The sequence below is a fragment of the Agrilus planipennis genome, unplaced genomic scaffold (assembly GCF_000699045.2).
Source record: "Agrilus planipennis isolate EAB-ADULT unplaced genomic scaffold, Apla_2.0 scaffold68, whole genome shotgun sequence".
NCBI lineage: Eukaryota > Metazoa > Arthropoda > Insecta > Coleoptera > Buprestidae > Agrilus > Agrilus planipennis.
Window position 1 is genome coordinate 977243 of NW_020439033.1, and position 16593 is coordinate 993835.

A 16593-nucleotide genomic window follows, 5' to 3' on the forward strand; every position below is an offset into this window, starting at 1 on the left:
ATATAAATTTGATTAGTGTCGATTGTTAAGAATTGGTTAATTTATTAGTTATTCTTGGGAAATTTTTGATAGGCTCAGGCATTAGAATACACTGGAGGTTTCTGGGTTCCTAGTGAGGCTCTTTATTGAAAATTTTGCCGTTGATATGTATTTGAAAAATATTGTGGGAACTTTTGATGAATTTAAATATTAATGAAATAAAACGTTGGAAGGTTCATCATCATCATAAGGTCGTCAGCCCTAAGACTGGTTGGACACACACCTCCACTCTTTCCCATCCTGAGCTAATCTTCGCATTTCCCTAAAACTAGAAGTAACGTAATCTAGATCTACCTCTACTCCTCTTAACTCCTGTTTCTGTATCTAACATGTCTCTGGCTAGCTCATCATGCCTGAGATCGTGTCCTACCAACCTTTTTCGCCTATTTCTTATTGACATCCATGGAGTCCTCGTTTCTCCTATTCTTTCTAATACCTCTTCATTTCTATCCTTTTCCATCCACGGTATTCTCATCATTCGCTTGTACTTCTGAAAGTTTAACGATAGCAAAAAGGGTTTTTCAAAAATATTTCAGAAAAAATTCAACACTATTCATTGTATTAAGTGTTAATTTGTTTGAAAGTTGTTGACATAATTGTGCTAGAGATACACTTTCGACCTGCATGTCTTTATTTATAAATGAATTACAATGTTACATCTCCAAGCTTCTTCCCAAACAATTTTGTCATAGTTTATATTTTTTATTCTATTTTTAACGGTTTATTCACTTCCTCATTTGAAATTTCTTCGTTTCTTTCTGCGCTGAAGGCTTCGTTTTGATGAGATGGACATGAAAAGTGTTGGATGAATAGAAAAGTTTCTATTTTCTACCATAATTATAGTTAGTTAATCTTTCAATTTTATTTGATATTCCTTTTACCTAGGACAGTCTTAAAAGTTACTGCTATGTTGTACAGGGGCCATATCATTCCTCATTTTGTAGAATTCGAATGGATGGCAAGTGGTTGTTGTCTTTGTTGTTGTTGTTGGCTATTTAAGGTTTATTAATTGTAGTAACTGTATAAATTGAACGTTCTTTTACCTACTAAAGTGTTGATTGTGCCGGATTGCGTAAATATAATTTTTGCAGTGACATTCTTGTCATTGATACAATATGAACATTTGTCATTGCAAAAATAATTTGAATAATAAACAAACATGAACTATTCGAAATTTATTCGCAGTGGGATGATGTGCAAAAATTGTAATAAGCCTATTACAATGACCCCATTTTGTTTCAAACATCATACTGAAAATTACTAAGGTCATTCTAAAACAATCGCCTTTAGATAAGTATATGAGATACATTGCGTAAAAGGAACCTTGGCAAAATAATTTAATAATTTCTTTGACAGCCCGATTGACAGTAATAACAATATTCAGTTAAATTAAAAAAACACAAATTAGAATGTTTGATTTGAAATTTTTTAATAGATGCAGAGGATAAGAAATATAATTGGGATAAATAGGCGAATTTGATCTTCCCGTTATGTGCGCGACATTTAGAACGATTACCTCATCTTCCCAAGTATCAAAAATCTTAATTAGAATCGTACAAGAAAGAACTGAAAAAAGGGCGGAAGAACTATTAGGGGAAGATCAATTTTGGTTTAGAAGAAAAAGAGGTACGTGGGAGATCGTTCTAGCTCTACGGGTAACAATAGAGAAAACAATAGAAGAGGGAAAGAGTGCGTACATAGGATTCGTAGATTTAGAGAGAGTTTTGACAATATTAAATGGGACAAGATCCTCAAAAATGTAGGGATGAGATACAGAGATAGATGAGTTGTACATAGTTTGTATAAAGAGCAACAGGCCGTTATATGTATATCTGGAGCGCGGCGTTGTACGGGTGCGAAATGTGGACGGTGAATGCCGCTAAAGAGTAAGGGCTAGAAACGTTCGAAATGTAGTGTTACAAGCAAATGATGAGGGTACCGTAGATAAAGAAGGTTAGAAATGAAGAGGTGTTAGAAAGAATACGAGAACAATAAGAAATAGGCGAGATAAGTTGGTAGGACACCTTCTTAGTCATGAATGGGCTAGTATTAGAAGCAGAAACAGGAGTTAAGAGGAATAGAGATAGACCTTCATTAGATTACTGTTCACAAATAGTTAAGGATGTGGGATGCTCTAGTTTTAAACCGAGCGGCATGGCCTAGAGGTCTAGACCATTGCTTAGCATTCGGGAGGACGCCGGTTCGATTCCGGGTCTGTCCGTCTGCCTTGGTCCAAGTTTTTTTGTGGTTTCCTTGGATCACTTAGGCAAATGCTGAGGCAGTAATATTCCACAGATAATCTTTCACTCTCTTCTGTCTTCATTTCGTCCGTCTCATCTTTCTCATCCGAACCACCACCCACCCATTCCCACGATTCCTGAAAGCAGGCTGAAGAGGGCCTTCCGCCCTACCTTCCGGCACAGTCCGGAGGGACTGCCCGTCCACCAGCATTACTGGCTGGTGGGAATGAAACACCCAAAAGTTTTTTTTTTTCTAGTTTTAAGGAAATGCGAAGATTAGATCAGGATAGAAAGAAGTAGAGGTGCGTGTCCAACCAGTCTTAGGACTGACAACCTTGTGATGATGATGATGATGAATAATTACCCAAATTTAGCAAAACAGTTTCCACTCTATGACCTTTTGTTGCATTACCCTGAATGCTTCACAAAATAAAAAATTATTATTACGATAGTACGCAATAATTAGTCTCATCGTTACTTCCTATGTAGGTTAAATATTAATTTCTAACGCCTCTATTTCGCCATGCGCCGCTAAAAACCATTGTTCTGCCTTGCGGCGACTAATTATTAAAAGTTATTATTAATAAAGGTGTCTATGTGTACATCATTTGATATAAAAGGAGTTGTGAAAGATACCCGTTGACAGGATGTAAACGTTAAACTGTCTCACGGACCTGTCGAAATGCAGTATCTGCGAAATTTTTTTGAAATAACAATGCCCGTTAGAAAAATCAAGATTATTTGGCAATAGATGTGATGTCAAAAAATAAGTGTAAGTGTTTAAAAATTTCATGATTCAATGTTGCCATCTTCACCAACTTCAACTATCTGTCAGGCTAATTTAAAGGGAATCAATTCAGAATTTCAGGTGCTTGGCAATGCTTCAAAAATGAGTCCCATTTAAATGTGGCTTAATTAATATCGAGGGCCTAGTTCGGGACTGAAGGGTGCCTGTAAAAGTGTTGAAATATTCATCTGGGCTAATATGAGCAGATCCAACTATTAATGCAAGAATCGAAGCTTTTTTATGTGAAATGCCTTTATAATTTATTTGAAATTGTTTTGTATTTTTGTTTCTCATTGCATAATTAATTAAAATCTTACATTACATCTAACCACAGATATCTCTTCATTTTCTCAACAACAAACATGTTCTTTCTTCAGTAGATATTTAAATTTAATGTGTGTCCACAATATGATTTCCATTCTCCGTTTGTCTAAACTCGTCTACTAAACGTAGGTTAAAATCGAAATTTCATTACACAAATAGTATTTATCCCTCCTAAAACTATGTATTTTGATAGTTTGTGTACCAACTATATTAATCAGAACGAAATAACATCTAACGTGTGTCTAACAGCACGTACTGAAATGTGAACGCTCTGACTAGACTAAGGTCTTGTGACGTCACGGAATCGGGGCGTACTATTTTAGGCACTGTAATTCGCTAAGGATCGCCGCGTTGCAGAACATTGAGATTTGAAGATTTTTTCTTTCATTTTCACCAGTTTCTAATGCTATTGATCGGGGAATCCCTTCGGACTACTCCGTAGATTGGACGGACGGCCCTGTTCAGCTTTTTTTAGGAATTGTATGTGTAAGCAATGGTCTAAACATCTAGGCGATGTCACTCCGTTCTTTAATTTTTATTTCATATCCATTTTAAAGTGTGTATTGATTTTAACATTTGTATTTATTGGCAAGTAATAACTAGTAACAGATAAATATAAGATGTTCTGTAGTATTGGACATTGAGAAATGACCTATTGAATGCGACATGTAATCTTCTTAATCGCGATTTAAACAATTAATTGTATCCAATACATAAATTATTGAGAAAAAGGATTGCGGATGAAAATATTACAAGTTACCGAAATCGTTTTCGTTTCGATTTCGCAACGAAGTCTACAAATTTAAGATTTAATGCATGCTTTGAATGGAGCTGAAATACGCACTTGTACGTATATATTTGTATATAATTAATTTGTATATAATAGTATCGAATCTTCTGCCAACAGAACCAACTAAACGTAATAAATATTCATTGCACAACTTTCTACAAAAGTTTCTCAATGTCTTCAAATACCGACACGTCTAGCTTTTACAGTTCCAGACTCGACGTAAGTCTGTATTTGTAACTAATAAGCACAACTGTATTTACTGTACGTCACTGAAACATCCTACTTCTATTCTGGACAAAAAAGTGAAGGAAATTCTATAGGGTTGTTCGGAAAGTCATTTCGTTTTTGTCTGTGGAAATGAAAGACAGTTTTCGTATAATAAACAAATACTTTATTAAATTATATATTGACCGTTCTGGTCCAACACCTTTTGCCATCTTTCTGGTAGTAGCATAATTCCACGCTCATAAAATTTTTGGTCTTTGCTGACAAAAAACTGATAGAGGAGGTTTTCGACCTCCTCATTTGAGGTGAAGGTTTTACCGTCTAAAAAAGTTTGGAGTGACCGAAACAAATAATAATCCGATGGTGCCAGGTCTGGAGAATATGGTGGGTGTAGCATTGTATCCCATTCAAGCTGTAAAAGCTTTTGGCGAGTGACCAAACTTGTGTGAGGTCTCGCGTTGTCTTGGTGAAACACTACACCTTTCCTGTTGACTAGTTCTGACCTTTTCTGTTGAAGTGCATCATTCAGTTTGTCCAGCTGATGACAGTAGACTTCCGAATTAATCGTTGTGTTATCCGGTAAAAGCTCAAAAAAAACGATTTCTTTAAAATCCCACCAAACAGAAAGCATCACCTTTTTTTGGTGAATATCGGTTTTGCAAATGGTTTGAGCCGGTTCATCTTTTTTGCTCCATGACCTCTTGCGTTTGACGTTGTTGTATACAACCCATTTTTCGTCCCCAGTGATGATGCGCTTCAAAAACGGATCATTTTCGTGACGTTTGAGAAGCGAATCGCAGACGTCAATGCAGCGACACAGATTTCTCTCTGTGAGAACATGGGGAACCCATACATCGAGCTTCGAGGATAATCCCAGACCTTTGAAGTGGTCATAAACTGTTGAATTTGATAAATTTAACCTCAATCCGATCTCACGTGTTGTTATTCGCCGGTTCACATCAACTAATGCCTTTATCGCGTCTTTATCAGCTTCAACCGGCCTTCCCGAACGTGGTGCATCTTCGACATCAAAATTGCCGGATCGAAATTTAGCGAACCAGTTCTGGCACTGGCGTACTGTCAACACACCTTCTCCATACACATCAGTCAATTTCTTTCTGGCTTGAACAGCATTTTTACCCTTTCTGTAGTAAAACAGTAAGATATGTCGAAAATGCTGCTTATCGCTCTCCATATTTAAAAGGGCACCAACCAAAAACTACTGCGTAAAATTAATTGGAATTTTTCACACACAAGCCTTGCTATATGAGCTCTCAAAGCATATAAAAATTATACGGCTTAAATGTGAAGTTGGGTGCAAAAGGATACAATTAAATCCTCTGTCGGGAAAAAACGAAATGACTTTCCGAACAACCTTATAATTTTAAGTCTACAGAATCTGACGTAATTTTTGATGCAGATTATATACTTCGGCGAATAATTTTCTCCACACATTTTTAATCGACTTCAAAAAAAGGACTCTCAATTCGACTGTATGTTTCTTGTGTGTTTGTTACGTATATCTCAAGGGTGATCTCTCTTAAATTTAAAAAAGATTCCATTTGTAAGGGTGGAAAATTGAGGGATGATCAGAAATCTAATTTAAGAGAGAAGCAAACTCGTCATTTCCATCTGATCTTTCTAGTTGAATAGAGGCTACATCTCAAAAGCGATTCGGTTTAGATTTGTTAACTTTTTAGCTTAATTTTGAGTATATAGGCAAAGTATTGAAGTCGGTTTTTATACGTCAGTATATTTAAATAGCCAATTGTTGCCAGGTAATTCTACCAAAGAATCATCAACAATAAATAGTAACATTTAATTAGTAAAACAAAAGCTTGCTTAATAAAAATTGGAATTAAGATTGTATTAAGATAAGTCGTGTGTCCTAATTTGTATTATTTATTGATTAGGTACTATACTAAATTATTTGTTATTTAGTTCTTGTGTTTACTTTTCCTCAAGAACAAGAATACATCAGTATGGCCCAACTGTTGCAATTTCTGTCGCTTGTTGGTATATCAAGTGTGGATAAACAATAACTTCTTAGTATGATTTGATCTCCTTGCAGACTTGTGTTTATGAACATTATTTCAACAGCATCAATTCAACCCTCTCGTTGAAAATCCGCCAAACAAGAATTAAAATTTCATTGGTTTAGTGTTTTAACGACTTTTTGAACGGGATTTAACGTGCTTAAGGACTTTGGTGAGAGTGGTATTTAACAGAAAGCTGGCCAAAAAGGAGAACCGAGCGGCATGGTCTAGAGGTTTAGATTATTGCTTAGCATTCGGGAGGACGCCGGTTCGATTCCGGATCCGTTTGCCTTGGTCCAAGTTTTTCTGTGGTTTCCTTGGATCACCTGGGCAAATGCTGAGGCAGTAATATTCCACAGATAATCTTTCACTCTCTTCTGTCTTGATTTCGTCCGTCTCAACTTTCTCACCCGAACCACCACCCACCCATTCCCACGATTCCTGAAAGCAGGCTAAAGAGGGCCTTCCGCCCTACCTTCCGGCATAGTCCGGAGGGACTGCCCGCCTACCAGCATTACTGGCTGGTGGGAATGAAACACCCAAAAGTTTTTTTTTTAAGTTTTAAAAAGGAGATACGAACCATTAACCATAGTGGTTTTGCCGAGGATCCAGGCAGTACTCGGCACATCTAATGCCAGGTATACGGTTATCCGGTCCACGGCAAAATCACCATCCGGTGAATCTCTATGCTTCAATTATTCCATTTCCTTTTTCATCAGCGTCACTCAGTTAATAGACGTTACAGCTGGGAATTTATGTTTGTTAGCGAACAAACATCTTTTTCACCATTAGTCTGCACTCGCGGGGACAAAACGTCTAAAATTTTGCTTTCAAACATCATCATTATAAGGTCGTCAGTCCTAAGACTGGTTGGACACGCACGTCCACTCTATCCTATCCTCACCTAATCTTCGCATTTCCCCAAAAACTAGAACAACCCACATCCTTAGCTATTTGCGAACAATAATATAATCTAGGTCTACATCTACTCTTATTGACACAAGTTTCTGCCTTTAATATGTCTCTGAGTAGACCATACCTAAAAAGGTGTCTTACCAACCTATTTCACCTATTTCTTATTGTCTTCCATAGAGTCCTCTGTTCTTCTATTATTTCTAATACCATTTCATTTTTGATCTTCTCCATCCACGGTATCCTCATCATTCGCCAGTAACACCACATTTCGAACGCTTCTAACCTTTTCTTTTTCACCGCGCCCGCCGTCCATGTTTCGCATCCGAGCATAGTAGGGACTTCTTTTTATTAATTATTCAACCCTGTGGTATCCTTTACTTTATATCCTTAGTACTCATTCCGTCCTGACTTATCCGACTTCCTAAATACCTATAACTCCTCCTTGCTAGATGCTAATACTGTTATATCATCTGCAAATTTGCTTTCAATACGACATTAATTTTTATATATAGCTGTCTGGCTGTAATAAGTAATTTGAAATATGTTTGTATCTGTTACTATAATAGTAAGCTTTTTCTATAAATAATTTAGCAGATAACTGTTAAAAGAACCGTTAGTTAACTATAAAATGTCAAGTCAGTTTGAAATTTTTATTTAAAATATTCATGTTAGTAGATTCTAAAAAATATTGAATGGAAATAAAAAAAAATTAAATTATGACCCGCATTAGTAATTCAAAATTTATTCATAAACATAAATTCAAACATTTTTCATTGAATGTTTAAAATAACGAAAATACATGTTAAATTAACTTAAACCACTGCTGTATTCTTTGGAGTAAAACTTACATTTACGGTGGGAAAATTATGTAATATCATTTAAAAATTAATATCATTAAATAATTAAATAAACAAATACTGGATCTAAAACGTAATAATTTTCTATTTATACCTACATTGTATCAGGAATGTTTAGACAGTGGCCTTTATTTTTTACGTTTATTATTTTCGAATTATCAATTATCATCAAATATCCATTCCGTTATAAATAAAAAGAATACTAATGTATGGTTTTTAGTTTTACGATTTGATGGCTTACTAGAAATTCTAATATAGTGGGAAATAGGCATAAAATAAGACCAACCAATTTTTAATACATAATTGTTTTGTAAAAAAAAATAAAATTTTTGCAAGAACAATATGTTCCAATTTCTTTTTATTTTTATATCAAGAAAATCACTGAAAACGGACATCGGAATTTGTTCTTTTCGTTAACTCTCTCCAGTGAAAGCCATGCGTTTATGATAATTATTTGGCGCATATAAATTCAAGCAATTAGAAGTCATACGATACCTACTACGTACATATGTACTGTATTATATAAATAAACGATAACTTTCGGTCGAACTTTAAGGATTACTTTTTACAATTTGAAAAGTATAAACATTACTATTATCCCTAACTTGCTTAATTTTTCTTTCTTTAAGTATTCTAGCATATTCATATTGCTTCACCATCTTTCAACCTATTCTTGGTTTGTCACATGTTCTTTGCTTTCTTCAATCATTTTCTTTCCATATTGACTTCTCCAAATCTTAACCTTTCGAATATTTAATCGTTTCAATTTCTCATTTGCTTTCTCCGAATTTTCCATACATTTCCTCTCTTAATCATCCCCTTTTTGATAAAAGGTATAGATTCTTCGATGACGCATATGTAAAACTAGAATATTGTTTAATAAATCGTTTAACCGACGTTTCGTCAGATTGGCATTCCCAGAAGATATAATGACGGAACAACATCCTTCGCTGCTGTTGTACTGAAAATGTCTCACGATCGGTACAGTCCTTCCATTTTCAGTACAACCGAAGCGAAAGGCTTCATCACTTGCTAGTTGCTACGTTTCCTACATAATGAGGAACAGATCGGAAGCAGAAACAGGAGTTAACATGAGTAGAGATAGATCACTGCTCAGAAATAATTAAGAACGTGGGTGATTAGTTCAGGATAGGAAAGAGTGGAGGTACGTGTCCAATCAGTCTTAAGATTGACGACCTTATGATTCCGATGAATAATAAGACAATTGGGAGTTTTATTTAATTAATATTAATTTTTTCTCAATATTTATAAGAAATGATACATTATTTATGGTCAAAATTTGGTATTCTAATAATTTAACATTTAACAGAATAAAAATTAACGAAGTCAATAGTTTTATTCAAATTAATTACACTTATGGATGTCTGCTATCCTCTAATGACGAAATTCAAATATATGAACATTAATAATAAGAATTTTTTTGTTTCAGGTTACCATGGCAGGGGACTTTATCTTAGCAGTAGCGTCTATGATGATAGCAAGATTAAAAAACGACGACGTCACTTTAATTTTAAGTCAGGTCAGTCACACTTTATGTTATAATTTATTTTCCTAGTCGTAGATCTTGTATCACGTTAATTATTATTATGTATTGCTATTTTAATGAACAAAAGTCAACATTTAATTCATTCATATGAGAATTTTGCGTCTTCAGGTTAACATCTTTACGTTACTTGATGAACTACAGTTTAAACACTATAAGAAAATTGTTTTTCACGAAAAACTCCCTGTTACTTTAGCTTGACTAGTTTGCATTATGAAACCGTAAGTGCTATCTTTCTGTAATGAAATAATACTCAGATTTAAGCAGTGAATTTAGCTTATACCTACAAGTAAAAAATATTGCATGGATTAAAAAATGAACAATCCTTTAAAACGAATGAAAATCCTACGTCTCCTTTTAGTTTCCTTACATATTCAGGGACCGCCCGAAACTACGTTATAGTATAATAGAAATTATCGATAGAAAACCTTTAAAAACAAACGTTTGAATTGAATTATTTTCAAAATTTTTTAAGAGAGACACTTTCGAACTTATTGGATTACGTTTCAATATAAAGAACAAAAATGTTATTTTCTTCTTATTTTCGTCAACATAAATGAATTAAATTCGACTAATGAGATGGAGTTTCATGTAGCTAGCCAATGTCGTTCAAATTTAAATTCAAACTACTTAATGAACAGTTTGTATTGTAAATTCTATACCCTATTATTATTTGCACAGTAATTGTAACAGACTTTATAAGTCTGATCGAAGATTAGAATATTTTTATCAAAGGTTTTCAGGAGCTGCGGTAACTCTACTCAGGTGGTAAATATCTCTTTTCCTTTTAATCTGATTACAGGTCGTGACGGATTTAGTTCAAGGCGAATTCATGCAGTTGGGTTCGAAAGAAACGGAAAACGAAAGATTCGCTCACTACCTCACCAAGACCTATAGAAAAACTGCGTCTCTCATGGCCAACTCGGTCAAATCTGTAAGTCTTTATGTATGTTACTTAACGTACTTTTGTTCAGAGAACTAATTGGCACAAGAACACAAAATTAATTTAGCAAAACAGAATATCCATAAGAACACGATTGAAGCAAAATTTCGGTAGTTATCCCGTCAACATTGACCACCCTCTTGTTCTTATTACTTTCACCCTACTCTTAGCGTTCAACTTCGATTTCTGTCACATTTTTTACGTGCAACAGTTTTCATGGAAGTTACATGTTTAATTGGATGTACACAATCGATAGGTGTTGTCTTCGTTTTGACAAAATATAAAATAAAAATGCAGCAGCATTGACACCACAATTCGTAAAACGAGAAACTCGACAATGAGATAATCTGCAAGAATCTCTCAAATCGAAAAACGAAACTAAACTATATGATTTTATTTACTCAGAGTATACAATATCTCCATACACCATACATATCACCACCATCATCACATCTTCAACCCGAAGACTGGTTGGACACGCACCTTTACTTCTTCCTTTCTTGAGCCAATCTTCACATTTCCCGAAAACTCGATCAACTTCCATCTTTAACTATTTGCGAACAGTAATCTAATCTAGGTCTACCTATATCTCTCTTAACTCATTTATTTGCTTCTAATACGTATTTAACTGAAGCTGTCCGACCAACAATTCTTATCTACTTCCATCATCCCCTCTTTATTCTAATACGTAGATTCCATTCTTCCCTATTTTTCCCCAACTGAAGTGGACAAAAAGCCAAATATTCTTTGATTAGTCCGTCATGTTTGAGAAGCTGTCCGACTAACAAATCTCACCTAATTCTTACCGACTTCCATAATACCCTATTCCCATTCTTCCCTATTTTTCCCCAACTGAAGTGGACACAAGTCATATATGCTTCTAATATGCCTTTAATCAACCCTTCATGTTTGAGAAGCTGTCCGACCAACAAATCTCGCCTAATTCTTATCGACTTCCATCATGCCCTATTCATTCTAATACGTAGATTCCATTCTTCCCTATTTTTTCCCCAACTGAAGTTGACAAAAAGTCATATAGATATGCTCCTAATATGCCTTTAATTAGCCCTTCTTGTCTGAGAAGCTATCGGACCATCCTATCTCGCCTATTTCTTATTATGTTCCATAACGACCTCTGTTCTCCTACTTTTTCTAATACCTTTTCTTCTGGTTTATCATCCATAACGATAGAGACAATATAAATAGTTACAAAGGTGTTAATTCGTACAAGTGCATCCTACTTTATTCCGTTACACTTAGGTGGCACTTTTGAGTGGAGCAGACGCAGAATTGGCTGATCTCGCCTTTCAGTATGGACGAAATTTGGGTTTAGCTTTTCAATTAGTCGACGATCTTTTGGATTTTGTGTCGTCATCTGCCCAAACGGGAAAACCAACGGCTGCAGACTTAAAGCTCGGACTAGCCACAGCACCTGTTCTTTTTGCTTGTGAAAAGGTAAACTTTTTATAATTATTTTCTCTTAAGTCACTTTTTCATTTCTTCTAAATGTCTCTTTGTTGTTGGTTCGACGATTCTGTGATCTACGTATTAGTAGTATGTATCGTCGTTGTTACTACTGTTACCTCTCGCAGCTTAGCGGTAGTATGAGTAGTGCGTACCCGGGTTCGATTCCCGACGAGAGCGTGACAGCAGCAACAATTTTTTCTCATAAAATTTCAGGTTATCTGTATTAATTCCATTTTAATGTGTTGAACTATTAAGTGTTTATCAATTTCTCATCAACATTTATCATTTAATCATGCAAATTATAAGGGAAAACCAATTTTAGTTTCCGGAACTAAATGCAATGATAATGCGTCGGTTCCAAGAACCGGGTGACGTAGAAAAGGCGTTCGAATTCGTTCACAAATCGAACGGTTTAGAACAAACTCAGTATCTAGCAAAACAACACTGCCAAGAGGCCGCCAGGATAGCCAGCATTATAGCGGAAAGTGCCTTCCAAAAGGCCCTCATAGTCACAACAGACTTGGTTCTGAATCGCATGAAATAGCGACGAGTTTTACTTACAGTCAAAATAATATTAATTATTGTTAATAGCAAACAAACATTTTGGAAACACAATAGTCATGCATGTATACATGCTTTCGTTCCATTTTCTAATTAGTAAGTAATAAACTCGGGGGATTTGTGATTCCCTTTCGAGAATTATAACTCACGACCAGTTCCAAACTTTAAAGTCCATTTTGCTCTTTTTTTATTTATGTCGTATTGCTGTAAGTGTATAATATAGTAATATATATATATATATATATAAATATATGTTAGGATACTGCTAGTAAAATACCCTTATCTAATTGTTACAGTGCTTACTGTAATTTGTTATCCTAATTATAACTTTTCTGTTACCATTTTGCAAAAATTGATAGAAAGAAAATCATTTTTTGACTGCTTGTAGTTAATCTTTTTTTTTTCTGAAGTTACCTTTTTTTCGACTTAACCAGGATGTTATGCTCGTGTTAAATAATTAATTTTTGCTTTTTATATTTTTATGTCCAAGTCATACCGTGTTAAGTGTATTTATATTCGAATTGTATGTTATGTATATATATTATGAAATAATCAGTGTTACCATGACCAACAAGTCGGTCTTCCATAATAATAATAATAACTGTTTTCATTATTATTATTATTATGATTATTGCTGTATTCGTAAAACATGTTATACGTAAATTATTATTATGTATTGCTATTTTAATGAACAAAAGTCAACATTTAATTCATACACAGGAGAATTTTGCGTCTTCAGGTTAACATCTTTACGTTACTTGATGAACTACAGTTTAAACACTATAAGAAAATTGTTTTTCACGAAAAACTCCCTGTTACTTTAGCTTGACTAGTTTGCATTATGAAACCGTAAGTGCTATCTTTCTGTAATGAAATAATACTCAGATTTAAGCAGTGAATTTAGCTTATACCTACAAGTAAAAAATATTGCATGGATTAAAAAATGAACAATCCTTTAAAACGAATGAAAATCCTACGTCTCCTTTTAGTTTCCTTACATATTCAGGGACCGCCCGAAACTACGTTATAGTATAATAGAAATTATCGATAGAAAACCTTTAAAAACAAACGTTTGAATTGAATTATTTTCAAAATTTTTTAAGAGAGACACTTTCGAACTTATTGGATTACGTTTCAATATAAAGAACAAAAATGTTATTTTCTTCTTATTTTCGTCAACATAAATGAATTAAATTCGACTAATGAGATGGAGTTTCATGTAGCTAGCCAATGTCGTTCAAATTTAAATTCAAACTACTTAATGAACAGTTTGTATTGTAAATTCTATACCCTATTATTATTTGCACAGTAATTGTAACAGACTTTATAAGTCTGATCGAAGATTAGAATATTTTTATCAAAGGTTTTCAGGAGCTGCGGTAACTCTACTCAGGTGGTAAATATCTCTTTTCCTTTTAATCTGATTACAGGTCGTGACGGATTTAGTTCAAGGCGAATTCATGCAGTTGGGTTCGAAAGAAACGGAAAACGAAAGATTCGCTCACTACCTCACCAAGACCTATAGAAAAACTGCGTCTCTCATGGCCAACTCGGTCAAATCTGTAAGTCTTTATGTATGTTACTTAACGTACTTTTGTTCAGAGAACTAATTGGCACAAGAACACAAAATTAATTTAGCAAAACAGAATATCCATAAGAACACGATTGAAGCAAAATTTCGGTAGTTATCCCGTCAACATTGACCACCCTCTTGTTCTTATTACTTTCACCCTACTCTTAGCGTTCAACTTCGATTTCTGTCACATTTTTTACGTGCAACAGTTTTCATGGAAGTTACATGTTTAATTGGATGTACACAATCGATAGGTGTTGTCTTCGTTTTGACAAAATATAAAATAAAAATGCAGCAGCATTGACACCACAATTCGTAAAACGAGAAACTCGACAATGAGATAATCTGCAAGAATCTCTCAAATCGAAAAACGAAACTAAACTATATGATTTTATTTACTCAGAGTATACAATATCTCCATACACCATACATATCACCACCATCATCACATCTTCAACCCGAAGACTGGTTGGACACGCACCTTTACTTCTTCCTTTCTTGAGCCAATCTTCACATTTCCCGAAAACTCGATCAACTTCCATCTTTAACTATTTGCGAACAGTAATCTAATCTAGGTCTACCTATATCTCTCTTAACTCATTTATTTGCTTCTAATACGTATTTAACTGAAGCTGTCCGACCAACAATTCTTATCTACTTCCATCATCCCCTCTTTATTCTAATACGTAGATTCCATTCTTCCCTATTTTTCCCCAACTGAAGTGGACAAAAAGCCAAATATTCTTTGATTAGTCCGTCATGTTTGAGAAGCTGTCCGACTAACAAATCTCACCTAATTCTTACCGACTTCCATAATACCCTATTCCCATTCTTCCCTATTTTTCCCCAACTGAAGTGGACACAAGTCATATATGCTTCTAATATGCCTTTAATCAACCCTTCATGTTTGAGAAGCTGTCCGACCAACAAATCTCGCCTAATTCTTATCGACTTCCATCATGCCCTATTCATTCTAATACGTAGATTCCATTCTTCCCTATTTTTTCCCCAACTGAAGTTGACAAAAAGTCATATAGATATGCTCCTAATATGCCTTTAATTAGCCCTTCTTGTCTGAGAAGCTATCGGACCATCCTATCTCGCCTATTTCTTATTATGTTCCATAACGACCTCTGTTCTCCTACTTTTTCTAATACCTTTTCTTCTGGTTTATCATCCATAACGATAGAGACAATATAAATAGTTACAAAGGTGTTAATTCGTACAAGTGCATCCTACTTTATTCCGTTACACTTAGGTGGCACTTTTGAGTGGAGCAGACGCAGAATTGGCTGATCTCGCCTTTCAGTATGGACGAAATTTGGGTTTAGCTTTTCAATTAGTCGACGATCTTTTGGATTTTGTGTCGTCATCTGCCCAAACGGGAAAACCAACGGCTGCAGACTTAAAGCTCGGACTAGCCACAGCACCTGTTCTTTTTGCTTGTGAAAAGGTAAACTTTTTATAATTATTTTCTCTTAAGTCACTTTTTCATTTCTTCTAAATGTCTCTTTGTTGTTGGTTCGACGATTCTGTGATCTACGTATTAGTAGTATGTATCGTCGTTGTTACTACTGTTACCTCTCGCAGCTTAGCGGTAGTATGAGTAGTGCGTACCCGGGTTCGATTCCCGACGAGAGCGTGACAGCAGCAACAATTTTTTCTCATAAAATTTCAGGTTATCTGTATTAATTCCATTTTAATGTGTTGAACTATTAAGTGTTTATCAATTTCTCATCAACATTTATCATTTAATCATGCAAATTATAAGGGAAAACCAATTTTAGTTTCCGGAACTAAATGCAATGATAATGCGTCGGTTCCAAGAACCGGGTGACGTAGAAAAGGCGTTCGAATTCGTTCACAAATCGAACGGTTTAGAACAAACTCAGTATCTAGCAAAACAACACTGCCAAGAGGCCGCCAGGATAGCCAGCATTATAGCGGAAAGTGCCTTCCAAAAGGCCCTCATAGTCACAACAGACTTGGTTCTGAATCGCATGAAATAGCGACGAGTTTTACTTACAGTCAAAATAATATTAATTATTGTTAATAGCAAACAAACATTTTGGAAACACAATAGTCATGCATGTATACATGCTTTCGTTCCATTTTCTAATTAGTAAGTAATAAACTCGGGGGATTTGTGATTCCCTTTCGAGAATTATAACTCACGACCAGTTCCAAACTTTAAAGTCCATTTTGCTCTTTTTTTATTTATGTCGTATTGCTGTAAGTGTATAATATAGTAATATATATATATATATATATA

The 16593-nt window shown here is 34.8% G+C and overlaps 2 protein-coding genes across 3 annotated transcripts in view; both read left to right on the forward strand.

Annotated features, from left to right (window-relative positions):
- The window catches only part of LOC108732840 (decaprenyl-diphosphate synthase subunit 1), a 72185-nt gene extending 58817 nt beyond the window's left edge, over nucleotides 1–13368 (forward strand). Inside the window, exons 5-8 of one of the 2 annotated variants that reach the window (XM_025976615.1) lie at nucleotides 9664–9753; nucleotides 10580–10711; nucleotides 11981–12175; nucleotides 12510–13368. In XM_025976615.1, the coding sequence (XP_025832400.1) occupies nucleotides 9664–9753; nucleotides 10580–10711; nucleotides 11981–12175; nucleotides 12510–12731 (639 nt within the window). In that variant the 3' untranslated portion in view covers nucleotides 12732–13368. The remainder of the gene's footprint in view (nucleotides 1–9663; nucleotides 9754–10579; nucleotides 10712–11980; nucleotides 12176–12509) is intronic. The other variant, XM_025976616.1, reaches the window with a different exon arrangement.
- Nucleotides 13369–14172: 804 nt separating this feature from the next.
- On the forward strand, nucleotides 14173–16585 carry LOC112905041 (decaprenyl-diphosphate synthase subunit 1-like; the record flags this gene model as incomplete). Its single annotated transcript, XM_025976621.1, has 3 exons — nucleotides 14173–14310; nucleotides 15580–15774; nucleotides 16109–16585. Coding segments are annotated over 3 exons (555 nt in total), but the record flags the coding sequence as incomplete, so codon positions are not given.
- Nucleotides 16586–16593: the final 8 nt, after the last annotated feature.